Here is an 18,205-nt window from a genome sequence, read left to right as displayed (position 1 = left end):
AGGCACTTTAGTTCTTTATTCTATATACTTGAAAATATGTATATATTTACTACTGACAGGGCAAATCGAAGAGTTGGTTATAACTAGTTATACTTACCGAACTCGGCCCGGGCAAAGTTTAATTGATAACGTTTGAATGTAAGCCAGTTCTCGGCTTGCTATTTGCGTAATGAAATGATAAATTATTTTAATTCTCTTTTTCTTAGAAAATTAACATCTCAAATCTATAGTAATATTATAAATGCGAAAGAACTTTGTCTGTCTGTCTGTTATGTATTCATGGTAAAACCACAAAATTTTTATGAAATTTGTTTTGAAGCAAGTTTGAACCCCAAGGAAGGACATAGCCTACTTTTTTAAGTTAATACCTCCTCCCCTCCCCCAAAAACGCGGGTGAACCTGCAGGCGAATACTAGTGGTTTCAATAAAAAAAATAAGCTATCGTTGACCCTTCAAGCCGGAACTAAACAATAAAAAGTATTGTTCAGTTACAACTACAGAGTTAATAGCTCGCTTATACTCTGACCTCACACATAGGCTACATCTGCTCCTTCTCTTTTGGCACGCGAAACCGGGAGCGGAAGCTAGTTGTATGTATAAGTATCATAGAAATGAATAGCCTAATTCTCAGTATCAGCTTTCCTATACTTTTGTTTTCGTTGTAAAATCTATAATAATATATAATTTATGTACCAAGAGGTCGCGCTTTCGGTTATCAAAATTTTGTTGCTCTACTATTTGACAAGTAATTACGAGTATATGTATATAAGTATTGTAGTTTAATAAGCCGAGATGGCCCAGTGGTAAGAACATGTGAATCTTAACCGATGATCGTGGGTTCAAACCCGGGCAAGCACCACTGAATTTTCATGTGCTTAATTTGTGATTATAATTCATCTCGTGCTTTACGGTGAAGGAAAACATCGTGAAGAAACCTGCATGTGTCTAATTTCACTGAAATTCTGCCACATGTGTATTCCACCAACCCGCATTGGCGCAGCGTGGTGGAATAAGCTCCAAACCTTCTTAAAAAGAGGAGAGGAGGCCTTTAGCCCAGCAGTGGGACATTCACAGGCTGTTACGGTATTGTAGTTATTGTTTGATTGAAAATATACTAAATTATGATACCTAAAATATGAGTTTCGTAAAATCGTTTTACCAGATATGAGAAATGCTCTACTGATATTGGACTTTCAGATCTACATTGACCAAAATATTTAGAAGATATTCCAGGTTATTGACTTCATACTAACCACTTTTAGGCGTAATCGAAGCTTATATGACTAGTGATGAGGAGTCTCAATACAAAATCAATCGCCATGAACTCTTAACCCTCAGAAGAGACCCAGTAACCTACTTGATAAAATGTCCGTTGATTTTTACAGCAATTTGTAGACTAACTTATCATGCGGTTACCATCGTGTTCATTTCTCTTTATACTTATAAAACTTTTATAATAAACCCTTACTATCGCGGAGGTAATGAGTCTGGCCCATAAAAAGTTAGCGGGTATTTCGCTCGAACAATTCACAGTAGCCCCCAGAGCCCGGAAGGTAGAAGTGTGTGATGAATGTATCAACAGCGATTCGTATTTAATCTATTGAAAATTTTGTAGCACAGTGCGTGAGTGTACTAGCACTCAATATTGCATGATATGCTTACGTCCTGCGTCCATAAACGAATATGAATGAATGCTTAAGCTATTAAACGCATGACGTATGTTTCAACACTCGAAAATGCACCTAATTGCAACTGATCAAGTTCGAATGTATTCGAATTAAAAAGCCGAGATGGCCCAGTGGTAAGAACGCGTGAATCTTAACCGATGATCGTGGGTTCAAACCCGGGCAAGCACCACTGAATTTTCATGTGCTTAATTTGTGATTATAATTCATCTCGTGCTTTACGGTGAAGGAAAACATCGTGAGGAAACCTGCATGTGTCTAATTTCACTGAAATTCTGCCACATGTGTATTCCACCAAACCGCATTGGAGCAGCGTGGTGGAATAAGCTCAATGTAGATAGACAAAATAAAAAACGATAGTATCCTCTTGCAGCTGATGACGTGCGAATGTCCCTTATCGGAGTATATTACTTGCGATGCGTTTAAGTTAAAACCTTTTTACTTGTTCACTTGGTGATGGGGACAAGCCCGTCTAGGTACCGCCAGACAACAATGTTAGTATGTTTGTATTCCGGTTTGAAGAGTGAGTGAGCCAGTGTAACTACAGCTAGGGACATAAAGCCTTAGTTGCCAAGGTTAATTGGCGATCGCCAAAATATATATGCGACCGCTTACCATCAAGTGGCCAAATTGTCCGGCCACCATACTATATAAAAAAAAACATTCAGCTAAAGACGAACCGACGTTGATAAGAGTAGATGTGATTCAGGTATAGTTTTCAGAATTTCAAATTTAAATTAATTTAGTAACCGATAAAGCGGTAAAATTGACACTTCCATCTAAATGCTAAATCTTTGTCACTTGTCGTCGGGTTGCCATATAAATGTGTGTTCTTATATATTTATCAAAGGTCAAGACATTCTGAGAGCAATGTCTGGATATTATCACTTGCACTATTCTTATCACTTCTGTGACCAATGGCAGAACCAGTTCGAGCTGTTTGTATAATAAACGAATATACGATTGTATTTGGTATTCCATTCTTACTTAACTACATTTAAAACTGAAGGTCTATTATACTGGACAGGATTATATAAATGATAGAAGAGCTTGTTTGGTGGAGTTAATAGGTATTCGGTGATGTTCATACAGGATATATAAATAGTGCACAAAATGAATAACATACAATGTGATACTTTAAAGTTTACAATAGTCGTTAAGTTAGTAACTTGATTGATATATTTGTGTTAACAGATAATTGCTTATATTAAAGTGTCAATAAAAGAGATTAGATTATATTAAAGTTAAATAAAGAGGTCTCAAAAAAGAAATTAATTTATTTATTTTTGTAATCTAGACTAATAAAGACTTAAAACTTGAAGAATTTCCAAGTTCAAACGTAATTGTTTATTCCACCAACTAAAGGTGTAACTAGACGGCTTGTTTGTTCATTTAGCACCTTACATTTTGATCTTACTCAAAGTGACGCGAGTAAATAAACAATGAAACTACTTACTAGATTTAAAGTATTCTTTCGTAGAATTTGATTTTGAAAAATATTAATTATCTTCGACGTGGTTACAGCAACACTCGGCGAGATGGGCGGCAGCGGCACCAGCTCCTCGTCATCACACATGTCCCCTGGCTGGCAGGTCAACGATCTCGACCTGGACCTGCCCGGCGAGCTGTCCATGAAGTAAGTGATTGATATTTATTTATTTATTTATTTAGTGTACAGGAAACAAACAGTGAAATAATTACAATAAAATAAAAAATATAAAACAATTCATAAACCAAAACAGTTTCCATTTATAAATTAATCATAAGTAATTACAAAACAAGACATTTTTTATATTTAATAGGTGCATGAAATTATATAATTCATTTATATAATTTAATTTAATATAAATTTAATTTTTAAATCAAGAAAACATAATTTAATAATAAATAATCAATTTATAATTAATTAATTAAAAATGCATGAGTAAATTAAGGCTCTTGAGAGTATAATATTTCTTTTACTTGCAGTTTGAATTTTTTAAGGGAGAGATGAAATATATCACATTCAATAAATGTTTTATTGTACTGTTTAGATGATCTATTAATAAATGCATTTGCTGCATATTTAGTCTTTGTCAATGGAAAATCAAAAATAGATTTATTGCGACAGGGCGAGGACACTTGATATTTATTTTAGAAAGGAGATAAGGGGAATCAAATATGTTGTGGATCAATTTATATAAAAACACCATATCACGTTCAAGTCGTCTCTGTTCAGTTGTCAGTATCTTTTCTATTTGATTCAAATTATTTATAGACGAAAATTTTAAATATTTTAAAAACTTTTCCTGAATATTTTCGATGAATTCTATATATTTACTATACCGTGGATTCCAGACAGTGCAAGCGTATTCTAGAATAGGTCTCACAAATGATTTATATAAAAGAGCAAAAGTTGAAACACGCTTAAACTCTCTGGAAATCCTCAGCACAAATCCTAGCATACGAAACGCTTTAGAAGTTATGGAATTTATGTGTTCATCGAAAAGAAGTTTAGAATCGAGTGTTATTCCAAGATCTTTGACCACTGATACACGTTTTATATCATCTTCCTTAAATCGGTAGTTGTAAATGATCACTTTTCTTTTTCTGGTATATGTTATACAATTACATTTCTTTATATTCAAAAACAGCGAATTGGTAGTACAATAATCGCTAAGTAAGTTCAAATCTTTTTGCAGACTAATACAATCATCAACACTCTTAATAATTTTATAAGTTTTTGTATCATCAGCATATAATAGAAATTTAGAAGATGCAAATACCGAAACAACATCATTTATATATATATTAAAAAACAGTGGTCCAAGATGTGAGCCTTGAGGGACTCCAGATGGAACGGGTAGAAAAGATGAGCAATATCCTTTCACAGTAACGGCTTGACTTCTATTCAATAAATATGACTTGATCCATCTAAGGAGGTCACCATGTACACCGATGAACTCCATTTTTGCTATTAAGATAGAATGAGAGATTTTGTCAAACGCTTTGGAGTAATCGGTGTACACAACGTCCACCTGATATCCTTTGTCCATTGCAGTCAAAACATAGTCAGTGAATTCACACAAATTAGTTTCAGTTGATTTCTTGTTAATAAATCCATGCTGCTGGTCAATAATTATGGGACGTATGCTTGGAAAGATTTTGTCATAAATTATACGTTCAAAAAGTTTTGGAATTGAACTTAATTTCGAAATAGGACGATAATTTTTGATATCATGTCTATCTCCATTTTTAAAAATAGGCACAACATAAGACTGTTTCCAAATTGAAGGCATAGTACATGTATGAAGGGAAATACAAAACAATAAATGTAAAGGAATAGATATAGTCATATAGCATTTACTTAGAAAAAGAGGTGGTATACCGTCGGGTCCGCTACCTTTTTTAATATTTAAGGTTTTCAAATACTTACGAACATCAGCAAGTGAAATATCAACAGATGACAAATTAATTGTATTAGCATATCCACTATTATTTTGACTGTTACAGGAAAAATTGTTAAGATGTGTACTATGTTCAAAGGATGTATAGAAATATTCATTAAATAGATTGCTTATTTGCTGACCGTCACTTGTTGAGATATCGTTATAATATAGCCGCTCAGGTATGTCGTTTGTATTCTGTTCGGTCTTGACAAATGTCCAAAAACACTTAGAGTTTCTCAAAATATTATTTTCCGCAAAATCAAGATAGTTATCGTAGCATGTCTTTTCAACCCTTTTTTGTCTATCACGAAGTAATTTAAAAGTACTGTAATCACTGTAATTATCATACATTTTCCATTTTTTGTGATATTTTAGTTTTTCTTTAATAATTTTAATAAGTGCAGGAGAATACCACGCTGGATACTTACTAAGATCAACAACCACTTTAGAAGGAATATTCTTTGTAATTATATCATTGATTATGTAATAGAATTTCTCAACGGATGTGTCAATATCATAGTAATCAGAAATAACCATAAATATCATTTATGTTTTGCAAAAAATAATAATTTGATGTTGTTATTTTTTTAACAAATGGTCTACTGGCGGTAGGGATTTGTGCAAACTCGTCTGCGTAGTTACAACCCACTCATCAGATATTCTACCGCAAAATAGCAGTACTTGGTTTTTGGTTGGTAGTATAAATACAGGCACAAGGGACATAACATCTTAGTTCCCAAGGTTGGTGGTGCATTGGCGATGTTAGCGATGATTAACATTTCATACAATGCCAATTTCTATGGGCGTTGGGGACCACTTACCATCAGGTGGCCCATATGCTCGTCTGCCAACCTATACTATAAAAAAAAAACTATCGGTAAACGGTCCTCAACGCCCACAGTCATTGACACTATTAACCATACATCGTCAATGCACCACCAACCTCTGATGTCTCTAGTGCTTGTAGTTACTGGCTCACACACCCTTCAAACAGTACGGAGTATCGGAACTCAACAGTACTAAGTATCGCTGTTTGGTGGTAAAATATGTTATGAATGGGTGTTACTTACTACTTGGCGGATTGATGTAATCATGTAATGGTGACAATTACAAGAAATTTCTTGGTATTGGAACTATTTGTAATCGTTCAAAAGTCACCAACAATTACACAATTACTTTATAACAATATAACGTACATTGCATTATGCAAAAAATCACATTTATTAAAATTATTCCATTTTTCAAAATGGCTCACAAGTCTTCCACATTTTGTCCAGCGAGGCGCTGCTGTCTTTGCCGTCGTTGGCCGTCTTCAAGCAAGAGGCGCCCTCACCTACTGGCAACGTTCTGTCTCCACCTCGTCGCGCCTGGCCGGCTCGCAGGACCGAGGACAGACAGGTAAAACTACCCCCTAATTTACCTGATGACACCAGATATTTTCTCATTCGTTTTTTAAATTGTTTTGAATATATGTATATATTACTACCGTTACACTGTATCCTAGGCACAAGCTTACATAACGTTTTCACCAATGAACGCAGTGATTCAAGAGTAAGGTTTAAATGTATGTATGTCGAGAAAAGTCATGCCGACTAGGAGCCTTAATGGTGTACCTTTCATACACCAATAGAGTTATTTATTTATTTGTAAAAACACACTTACAACATACATATAAAGCATTGAAAGAAATGATTTATAAAACAATAATAGTATATCTAATATGCATGCCAATTAAAAGTGTACATAGCACTTCCAAATTCAATCTAATCAAATTCAAATTAACAAAAAATTGACAGTAATTTTTAAAATTGTCAAAATTAAATAATAAATTAATGTTTTATGAGAAAAGTCTCATCTCAAGGAGGTGGATGTTGTAACAGTAAAATAAAACTTCTTCTTGTAGAACAGTAGAATATCGTGGAATTCGTGGAATGGTTTATTGAAAAACGGTACGAGTATATATACAAAAAGTGAACTAAAAATTAAACGCGTAAAATTAGGCGCGTAAAAACCCGTTTTGCGTCCCGCGCTTGATTCCCCTCTATCGATGCGCGGCTGATTCTACAAATACTCGTTTTACCGCGGCGTCGCGTTCAGTCAGTTCGAGCGGCGCGTGGAGTAAAGACGTGTTTCAAGAAATCAGCAAGTTGAGTTGTTTCATTGAAGAAGTGAAACCAATTGAAGCGAAGATTATTATGTGGAGATTATAACTATAAAAACAGCTCTTTTAAGAGCTTGACATTACGTCATACTACGTCATTGCATGCTGCTTCTTGTTTCAAATAAACAGTTCTTTTCAGAGCTATTCATTGTTTCAAACGATGACGTCAAATACTGAGGCATGCGTGGCGTGTGTATTCTTGTTGCTATGCGTACTGCTACAATGTCATTGTTATAATAAAACATCAATCGGCGATATCATAATTGAAATTATTAAAAGTTATAATTAAAACTAATCAATATACATAGATATATACAAATGTGTGCTATTATTTAAATTGGCGACGATTTTTTTAAAATTTACATTACACAATATAACTATAATATAACTATATTTACTGGTGGTAGGGCTTTGTGCAAGCTCGTCTGGGTAGGTACCACCCACTCATCAGATATTCTACCGCAAAACAGCAATACTTGATATTGTTGTGTTCCGGTTTGAAGGGTGAGTGAGCCAGTGTAATTACAGGCAATGCTAATGTCTAAGAGCGTTGGTGACCACTTACCATCAGGTGGCCCATATGCTCGTCCGCCTTCCTATTCTATAAAAAAAAAAAAAAATTACTAATAATTTAAAAAAAGCAAATAAATAAATACTACGAAGCGTCGATGACAGATGCGAAGTTGAGGTGATCTACACGGATGAACCGTATGCTGGCTGTAGTAACGGGTAGTGCCAGAAGTGATTTTATAATTATACCGTCAGGGGTACATCAAGGTTCCATTCTAGGTCCCCTTTTATACAATGCATATCTATTTGACATTGGTAACTGCTTTAAACACGCTCAACATCTGATGTTCTTTTCTCCTTAAAATACGTTTTATTGAAGACTGTTTCAAGGTACAGGAAGACCTAAATTCCTCGACAGAATACTACACCAGAAACAGAGTCATTGTTAATGTTAATGTAAATGCCGTAACGTTGACTCGTAAAAAAACTCGTACAAAAAAACATAATAAATTTCGATTATAAAATTAACAATGTAAATATTTCTAGAGTTGACAACGTCAGGGACCTGGGAATTAAGATTGATGCTAAGCTATCGATGTATGATCACTTTGAGATCGCGGCAGAAAAGGCATACAAACAGTTAAGCTTTATTAAGAGTATTACACATACCTTCAATATTATTGACTGTATAAAAATCCTATACTTTGTGTACGTTCGAAGTATACTTGAATACGCTTGTAATATTTGGACACCCTATTATGTAATACCAGATACCTTGCTTCTAAGGATTACATGAAATTTAGCAGCTATGGATTAGCATGTGCTCACTATAACATAGACACACTTGAACACAGAAGACACCAGAGCGATATGCTGCTACGTCAAGCAATATTGATAGACAAAATTGACTGTCCTGACCCGTTATCAGCCTTTTCGTTAAACGCATCTTCATTTAGAAGACCCCTTAAACCCAACCTTTTCTATGTGCGTAATTCAAATTCTAACTATGCCCAAAATTCCATCATACAACGTCTGGCACGAATTTATAACAAATTTTATTCTGATCTTGACTTTTTCCACTTATCCAAAATACAATTAAAAAGAGAAATAATTCAAATTCATCGTAAAATAAAGTGAATAACCACACACACACACATAAACTCACAACAAGCGCGCCTGCGCGCGCACGCATACATACGATTTTTTTGCATTTTTCTTGCATTAAACAAGAATGTTTTTATTTTTATTTATTTTTTACTATAAATATTAATACCTATAATATGTCTTTACTTTTATTTTTTCTCAAGCTTCGTATTATAAAATTGTAATCCTATGTGGTCCTACTGTAGTTATGAGTAATAACCGTACAACAATTTCTGTAACGCTGTTGATTACAAGTAAAAATTAAAAGATAAAATTACGAAGTTTTAAACGTGTAAACGTCATAAGGATACGATAGGAACGAAAGGTTTGAATAAAATAACGCTTTAAATTTATACATTTTTTAATTAATTAAATTATGTTTTTTTTTTCTTTTTCAAGTGGTCTCTCGGTAGTCTCGAGGTAAAATTATTTTTAACAAACATTTTATATATTCTCTGTTCCAATGGCAGGAAGATAAATAAACAACTTTGACCTGGAATTGAAATGATATCATTGGTAGAAATCTAATTAATCTGTGCTATTCACTATGGTTTCGTAATAAAAACCGCTATATGAATTTCTGCAAAGTTGGTAATAATTAGTTAAGTGGAATAGTGTTGCAATAGTAAATATATAATCAAGAAATGTTTTTAGTACATAATATAAAATAAATAATCCTTTATTCAGACACATTTTTCCTACATTTTATTGAATGTGAATTGACATAGACAACTTTGTCTGTTAGCCACATTTGGCGAAGGCCTTATAGTTGAATTTAACTATCATAGGAAAAGTTAAGCAGCGATAAATCAAACTATATAGTTTTTACACACATATATTGTCACAAGCACAGAAGGGGTTCACAAGAAAGATATAGCGAAGGTACAGTGATAGCGTTTAAGTATGAAAATAGAACAACTAAGAAATATGAGAGGAATAAAGCGTAATACGTAAAAGCGTTGTATAGCAATGAGTATCGAACGGTGCGCGCGCGGCCTCACGGCGTCGGTATCGGAAAACGACTGGCGAGCGGGGTAAAATCGATGTTGCACGACGGTCCCGAGGCGCGCCCGAGCGCATCAGCTCGGCAGTGACGTCACGCATAGCGGTGCTTTAACCAACTATGCATGAAGCGAGTAATGCGTTTATTCAACGCTACATCAGCCCCCCCGGAGACCGTTAAGGTCGAAAAACGTCGGGAAAACGTACTCTTCGACCTGATCGAGTACGGCGATCTTCATTACTTCTAACTGTATCCTCTATCTGTTTCATCCCAACTTCCGTGCGCGGCGCTTGGTCACTCAGTATGTACGCTGGTTTTAATCTGTCTATCGAAACGGTGGTAGGTTTCCCCCGAATGTCGATCTTGAAGAATTTGTCTCCTCGTTCGATGACGGTATATGGTCCAGCGTACGGTGCCTGTAAAGGCTTGCGAACGAAATCTTGCCGTATAAAAACTTGTAGAGCAGATCGCAAGTCCTTGCTGACGAAAACAGGAGTTCTGCCATGGTGAACAACTGGTGTAGGTTTAAGTTTCCGAATGTTTTCTCGTAGTCGTGCGAGAAAATCTGTGCAATCCACGATTTCAGTGGGACAGTTGTTGAAAAATGTGCCAGGTAATCGTAAGGGCTCTCCATACACTAGTTCAGCTGATGACGTGCTTATGTCCTCCTTCCATGCTGAACGAATTCCTAAAAGAACTAGCGGAAGTACTTCAACCCAGTTTTCGTCATTGTGGCACATTATCGCCGCCTTGAGTTGCCGATGGAACCGTTCGACCATTCCATTCGCAGCGGGATGGTATGCTGTGGTCTGTATATGATTGACACCTATCAGCTTCGAAAGTTCCTTAAATAAAAATGCCTCAAATTGTTTTCCTCGATCCGTTGTTATCTTCTCGGGACAGCCAAAACGTGAAATCCAACCAGCAACAAAAGCATTTGCCACTGTGTCAGCTTTGATGTCGGAGAGTGGTATTACCTCTGGCCAACGAGTGAATCTGTCCACGGCTGTAAGACAATACTTATACTCTTGTGAGGCTGGCAGAGGTCCGATTAGATCAATGTGTACATGGCTGAATCTGTTCGACGGAGGAACAAAATGCTGTACAGGAGATCGAGTGTGTCTGGAAACTTTCGAGCGTTGACATGACAGACAGTTACGAGTCCACTCGGCACAGTCCTTTTTAATATTAGGCCACACGTAGTTTTGCGTGACCAGTCTGGTTGTTGCTTTAACACCTGGGTGACTCAATCCGTGAAAGCAGTCGAACGCTTGTCGGCGGAATTCTGGAGTCAGATAAGGACGTGGTGATAAGCAGGACATATCGCAGTAAATCGTCTTACCGGAACCAGAAATGTCTAATCTCTGGAGGTCCAGACAAGAAGTATTGCTTCTTAAAATTCCTTGGAGCTCGTCGTCATTCGCTTGCGATAAAGCTAATGCGTCCAAGTCGATGGCGGTGGTAATTGCATCCGTGCGTGAGAGAGCATCGGCTACCACGTTGTCTTCACCTGCGACATATTTAATATTAGTTGTGAATTGCGACACAAAATCAAAATACCGAAATTGGCGTGGTGAGCAATTCTCTGAGGCCTTTCTGAACGCCGATACTATTGGTTTGTGATCGGTATATATGGTGAAGTCTTTCCCTTCTACCATATGACGGAAATGTTTAACGCCTTCGTAGATCGCTAGTAGTTCTCTGTCGAATGGACTATATTTTCGGTGTGATCTACTGAGCTTTTTGGAGAAGAAAGCAAGCGGTTGCCACACGGAGTCTATTTCCTGCTGTAGTACAGCGCCGATCGCGTTGTCTGAAGCATCTGTCCACAGAGTTAATTCAGCTGTTGGATGCGGGTGTGCTAAAAGTGTGGCTTGAGCTAGACTTGCCTTACACGCTTCGAATGCCTTCTGAAGCTCGTTTGACCAAACAATAGGTGTACTGGCTTTGATAGCTGGACCAGACAGTAGCTCGTGCAATGGGGCTTGTATCCTTGCTGCGCTAGGAACAAAACGGCGGTAAAAATTTGTCATACCCAGAAATCTTCGTAGTTCCCTGATGGTCTTGGGTTGCGAGAATTTTTGTATGGCTTCCACCTTTTGAGGATGCGGCCTCGTACCTTCTGCAGAGACGACGTACCCCAGAAACTCCACCTGTGGCTCCCCTAATACGGATTTCGAAGCGTTGATCACGATACCGTGGTCCTGTAAACGCTGAAAGATTTGCTTCAGGTGTTCACGGTGCTGCGTCTCGTCCTGAGAGGCCACAAGGATGTCATCAATATAAGGAAAACAGAAGTCTAAACCTTTGAGTATCTCATCTACAAAGCGTTGGAATGTTTGAGCAGCATTGCGTAGACCAAAACTCATATATGGAAACTCAAACATTCCGAACGGGGTAGTTATAGCAGTCTTAGGTATATCAGCAATGTTGACTGGGATCTGATTATACGCCCGGATTAGGTCAATTTTACTAAACACTGTGCAGCCGGCAAGATTATGCGCTATATCACCTATATGGCGGACTGGGTATCGATCAGGTATTGTGCGCGCGTTAAGTGCACGGTAATCTCCGCATGGCCGCCACTCATTGTTTTTCTTTGGCACGAGATGTAACGGGGACGACCACGGGCTATCGGATCGCCTTGCGATACCTGCTCTTACCATATCCTCGAACTCCTTGATAGCAATCCGGAGTCTATCCGGTGCTAAACGACGAGGACGGCTGTATACAGGAGGTCCGGAAGTCGTGCGTATGTAGTGGAGTGTGTTGTGCTTGACCTCACGCGGAGACAGGTCTCCAGCGGGTCTAGTGAGATCCGGAAACTGTGAAAACAGGTCATGGTATCGCGAAGTACCTGTAAAAGATTTAATTTGGCACACAACATGTGATGCAGGTTTAGCAAGAGCACTTAGTGAAGTAATATTGTCTATTAAGCGATGGTGTCTAGCGTCCACAAGCAAATTATAATGCGATAAAAAGTCTATGCCTATAATAGGTTTAGTGACGTCAGCTATGACAAAACGCCACGTAAAAGCACGCCTGAGTCCAAAGTCTAAGGAAAGGTTCACCCAGCCGAAAGTATTTATTGTGGACCCATTGGCTGCGAACAGCTGATAGTCTGTCTTTATACACTTCCTATCTCGAATATAATTATGTGGATATACACAAAGGTCAGAACCTGTATCTATTAAATACTGCACTTTAGTCTTACAGTCCGTTATGAAAACGCGGCCACCAGCTACACTATTACAGTCACGCGTTGCCGCCTTCACTGACTGCTTGGTTCGTTTCCCGAGTGAAACGAACACGGGGAGCGGCACTTCGTCGACTGGTTGCCGAAACGCCGATGGTACCAGCAATGGCTCGAGCCAGCATTAGAGCGGCTCCGGGACCGTCGACGCCAGCGTGGAGAACGCGCTCGACTTCTCGAACGCGAGCGGGACCTGATGGATAGCTCCGCAACTTGCCGTGACAGGTCGTCGACTCGCTGAACAAGCTTTTCTATGAGCGTCGTCGGACATCCTGACGGTGTTGAAGTCGACGTCGATGCTGCTGCTACCTGAGGTTGCAGAGATACCTCGTGGATCTTATCTACAATTTGCGCCACCGTGTCGAGGGGGAGATCGGCTTGAGCTGCAATAATCGCCTGAACGTGACTAGGCAATCGGTTCGTCCACAGCGAGCGTATGAATTCGTCCGGTACATCAGCTCCAGCTAGGCTCCGCAGATGTCGAAGAAATTGAGAGGGTTTCCGAACTCCTAACTCTTCGTGGGTAAGTAATTGTCTTACCCTTTGCTCCTGTGACGCCGACAACCGCGAAATTAATTCTGTTTTTATTTTTTCGTATTTATTTTCTGCCGGCGGATTCGTGATTACATCTTTTACCTCGCATACATATTTGTAGTCTAAATTGGCGATAACGTGGTAGAACTTCGTGCCATCCGCCGTTATATTAGACAAGGCGAATTGTCCTTCTAATTGAACAAACCACAATGCCGGTTCGTTCGGCCAAAATGGCGGCACCTTGACGCCAACGCGGCACACTTCTTCCTTCGCGCCATTGTTTGCCATTTTAACTTATTACTGTTAATTGCAACGTACACAGTCTATAATAGTGCGAGTGTTCGTACGGGTCACCACTTATAGTTGAATTTAACTATCATAGGAAAAGTTAAGCAGCGATAAATCAAACTATATAGTTTTTACACACATATATTGTCACAAGCACAGAAGGGGTTCACAAGAAAGATATAGCGAAGGTACAGTGATAGCGTTTAAGTATGAAAATAGAACAACTAAGAAATATGAGAGGAATAAAGCGTAATACGTAAAAGCGTTGTATAGCAATGAGTATCGAACGGTGCGCGCGCGGCCTCACGGCGTCGGTATCGGAAAACGACTGGCGAGCGGGGTAAAATCGATGTTGCACGACGGTCCCGAGGCGCGCCCGAGCGCATCAGCTCGGCAGTGACGTCACGCATAGCGGTGCTTTAACCAACTATGCATGAAGCGAGTAATGCGTTTATTCAACGCTACAGCCTCCTCCATTCCTTTCCATTCTATTTTATTTAGTGCGGTCCTGGTCCATGTATTCCCTGCTGTTGCTTTAATTTCATCTTCCCACCTTCGAAACGGTCTTCCGCGTTTCCTTTTGCGTTTCTGGGATACCAGAAAACCAAAGTTTTGTTCCATTTCTCAGTACCTCTTATTATATGACCTGCCCATTTCCACTTGAGTTTCCGAATTCTAGTTATTACGTCGTCTACTTTCGTGCGCTTTCTAATGGTTCTATTTTGTATTCTGTCGCTTTTCCTGATATTCAGCATGCTCCTCTCCATCGCTATTTGGCATGTTTTAATTTTTTCATTTGGGCGCTTTGGTTAGTGCCCAAGTTTGACAGCCATAAGTGAGTACTGGCAGCACACAGGTATTATATAGCTTCTTCTTAACAAACATCTTAGTTTCTTTATTTTTCATAACTTCTTTTAGTCTCCAATAATTTTTCCATGCGTTACCTATTCTTGTGTCTATTTCTTTTGACATTGAATTAGTTGGTGAGATGAGTTGGCCTAAGTAAGTGTACTCTTTTACATATTCGATGGGTTCACCATTTAATACAATAGGGTCTTCGGTCACGTTTGTCAATACTTTGGTTTTAAAGGTATTCATAGTTAGACGACTTAAGGAAGATGGCGGGTGCTCAATGGATGCGACTAGCACAGGACCGGGAGAACTGGCGTGCCTGTGAGGAGGCCTATGTCCAGCAGTGGATTAATGTGGGTTGAATATGATGAAGATAGTTAGACCAACTTTGCAGCTTTCTATATCCAGGTCCAGTAGCATATTTTGAAGGTGGGCACTTGATACAGCGAATATAATGATATCGTCAGCAAATCGTAGCTGGTTAAGCTGTTCTCCATTTATGTTTAAACCATAGTGGTCCCATTTAACTTTGCGAAAGACGTTTTCTAAAACCGCAGTAAATAATTTGGGAGATAGGGGGTCTCCTTGGCGCACGCCTCTATTAATTTATATTTCTTTTCCCTGTTTTTCTAACTTTTATTTAGCTGTACTGTTTGCGTATATATTTTTCAAAATTCTTATGTATTTATGTTTAACTCCTTGGTTTTTTAGACTTAACCAGATGCTTTCATGTTCTATTGAATCAAAAGCCTTGTTGTAATCTATGAAGCAACAGTAGAATGGTACATTATATTCTCTATTCTTTTCAAAGATTTGCCTTACAGCGTCTATGTGGTCTAGTGTTGAGAACCCCGCCTTAATTCCGGCTTGTTCTCTAGGTTGGTTCTCGTCTAGAGTTCTAGTTATTCGGCGAAAAATAACCTTTGCAAATACTTTGTATATATTAGATATTAGGCTTATAAGTCTATAGTTATTTATTTGACTCTTATCACCCTTTTTATGGAGAAGTATTATAGTGGAATTCTTCCACTGAGATGGTATTGTTTCGGTTTGTAGTATGTCGTTATAAATAAGTTTTAGTATAGGTACAACAACTTTTTTACAGTCGATTAGTAGTTCATTGCTGATGTGGTCGGGTCCAGGGGCTTTGTTTGTTTTCTGTGTTTCGATGGCTTTGATTATTTCCTCTTCTAGGATAGGTGGCACATCGTCGTTACTGTTTAGATCGGTCGGTCTAGGTTATTTTTCCTGGAATATAAGTCTTCGTAGAATTTAGTAGCTATTGACAATATATCTAGTCTTCTAGTCTTTTCCATAGAATATTGATCTTTCATTTTGGGTATCCAGTTTGTTATATCCTTTAACAGCTTAACAGCTCTCTTGATGCCTCCGGTCTTGATGATATGTTTCTCAAAAACCACACGTCTAAGGCGTTCTCTGTCTTTCTTAATTTGTGTTTTTATTTCTTTACTCACTTTGCTTATTTCTTCCCTGATACTTTTTGTTTTGTTTGTAATATATTAATCAATTTCAACCTTTTTTCTAGAAGTTCATTTGTTTTTTGAGACAAGTTTTTCTTCTCGTTCGGTTCGCCTTTATTATTCACTGATTTTGTTGTTAGTATTTCGCGTAGTACATTATATTTTTGTTGAGTGTTTAGGTATTGAATAGATGTTTCCTGCAGAGAGTTAAGTTTTTTTGTAATGGTGGCTATCGATGCTCCATTGTTTGGAGTTTGAGGTTTTATTTTCAAGGGCCGACTTAATTTTAATTTGGATGCTATGTCGAGATATGCTCGGAGCTATCTATGGTTGCTATTGAAGTTGAGGTTAGCGAGGTACTGCGATCATCAAAAAATTTAATTTGGTTTGTAAGAATATAATCTATTTCATTTCTATACCGTCCGTCTGGTGATATCCATGTCTATCTCCTTGATGCCCTTTTTTTGAATTTACTGTTTAAAATTTTCAAGTTATTTTCGAAAGCGAATTCCATTAACTTTTGCCCATTCCTTGTCCTTTTGCCTTTACTATGAGGGCCCAGTACGATATCTTCTCCATTCCGTGGAGAACCAACTTGAGCGTTAAAGTCCCCTATTACTATGCAGTTTTTTTGCGTATATTCTTTGATAGCACTATTAAGGCTCAAGTAGAAGGAATCTATCTCAGAAACGGTAGATTGCTCTGTCGGGGAGTACATTTGGGAAATGGACCATCTTTCTTTCTTAGAGGGGATTGTTATATTTAATACAGCAATTTTTTCCGAAATGCCAACTATTTCTTCTATAAAGCTCGCAAGCTCTTTCTTTATTAAGAATCCTAAACCGTGTCTTCCTGGTGTTTCTCCTATGTAGTATAATATAAATTGATTGTACTCTTCAATTGCTTCGCCGTTTCTTCTTACTTCACTTAAGCCAATAATGTCCCATTTAATATGTTGGATAGCATGTGTTAATTCTTGTAAGTTCTCTTCTGATCTCAAAGAAAGTGTGTTATACGTTTCTATGTGGTATACTCGTTTCTCTGTTGTAAGTGTTAAATTGTTTGGAGGGTAGTGGTCGCTTTTCCCCGCGGTTACCGGCCCTCTTGGGATGGTTGCTCTGATTGTTTCGTTCGGCAGGTACGTTTTGTTAGTTCGTTTTCGATTCCGGTTGTCGATGTCTATTGGGGATTTTTTGAAGTTGTTGGCAGTGATAGTGACGTAGATCTACTTCTCGCCACGTAATCCAGCATGTTGGTTTTACTAACCTTCCTTGGAGCAGGCGTAGTTAAGCGGCGTGGCGATTTGATTGGAGAATTTGTGCGGTCTCATTTCCTTTTGTCCCTTTGGTCTTCTTTCGGATCTTTGGTAATTTATCTCTTATAACAGATTTTGCCCTTCGCTCTTTCTTCCTTCATTTGAGGTAGAAGCTGCTTTCTCTTTTCCAGAATTTCTTTACTAAAATCCTCTTTAATATAAATGTCTGACTTGAGTTTCTTTTTGTTTTTAAGTATTTCCTTTTTTCTCCAATTTGTTGTAAATGTTACGAGAATAGGACGGATTTTGTTATCACTCTTTTCGCCCAATCTGTAGGCGTTGTATATTTCGTGTGGGTTGCTTGGAAAGGTCATCTCCTTTCCAAGCAATTTTATAATAGAATCGATCTGGGACTCCCTGTGATATTCTTCTTTTACCCCGAAGAAAATTAGGTTATTTCTTCTTTTTTCTTCTCCCATAATTTTTATTTTATCTTATAAGTTTTTTACATCAATTTTCAGACTTTTGTTTTCTTCTAAAAGTGTAATTATATTCCCATTGATACTTTCCGTAACGTTTTTAGTTACCGCTTCAGTTATTTCCTTTGTTTGT

At 37.9% G+C, this 18,205-nt stretch overlaps 1 protein-coding gene across 7 annotated transcripts in view; it reads left to right on the top strand.

The window, feature by feature from the left end:
- LOC126779064 (transcription factor CP2-like protein 1) overlaps window positions 1–18,205 on the top strand; it is a 64,407-nt gene that overhangs the window by 15,489 nt on the left and 30,713 nt on the right. For all 7 annotated transcript variants that reach the window (XM_050502872.1, XM_050502870.1, XM_050502869.1 and 4 more), the window contains 2 exons: window positions 3,210–3,321; window positions 6,391–6,511. In XM_050502872.1, the coding sequence (XP_050358829.1) occupies window positions 3,210–3,321; window positions 6,391–6,511 (233 nt within the window). The remainder of the gene's footprint in view (window positions 1–3,209; window positions 3,322–6,390; window positions 6,512–18,205) is intronic.

This window comes from Nymphalis io, chromosome 28 (genome assembly GCF_905147045.1).
Source record: "Nymphalis io chromosome 28, ilAglIoxx1.1, whole genome shotgun sequence".
In the NCBI taxonomy this organism is placed as follows: domain Eukaryota; kingdom Metazoa; phylum Arthropoda; class Insecta; order Lepidoptera; family Nymphalidae; genus Nymphalis; species Nymphalis io.
This window is presented reverse-complemented; position numbering and strand designations above follow the sequence as displayed.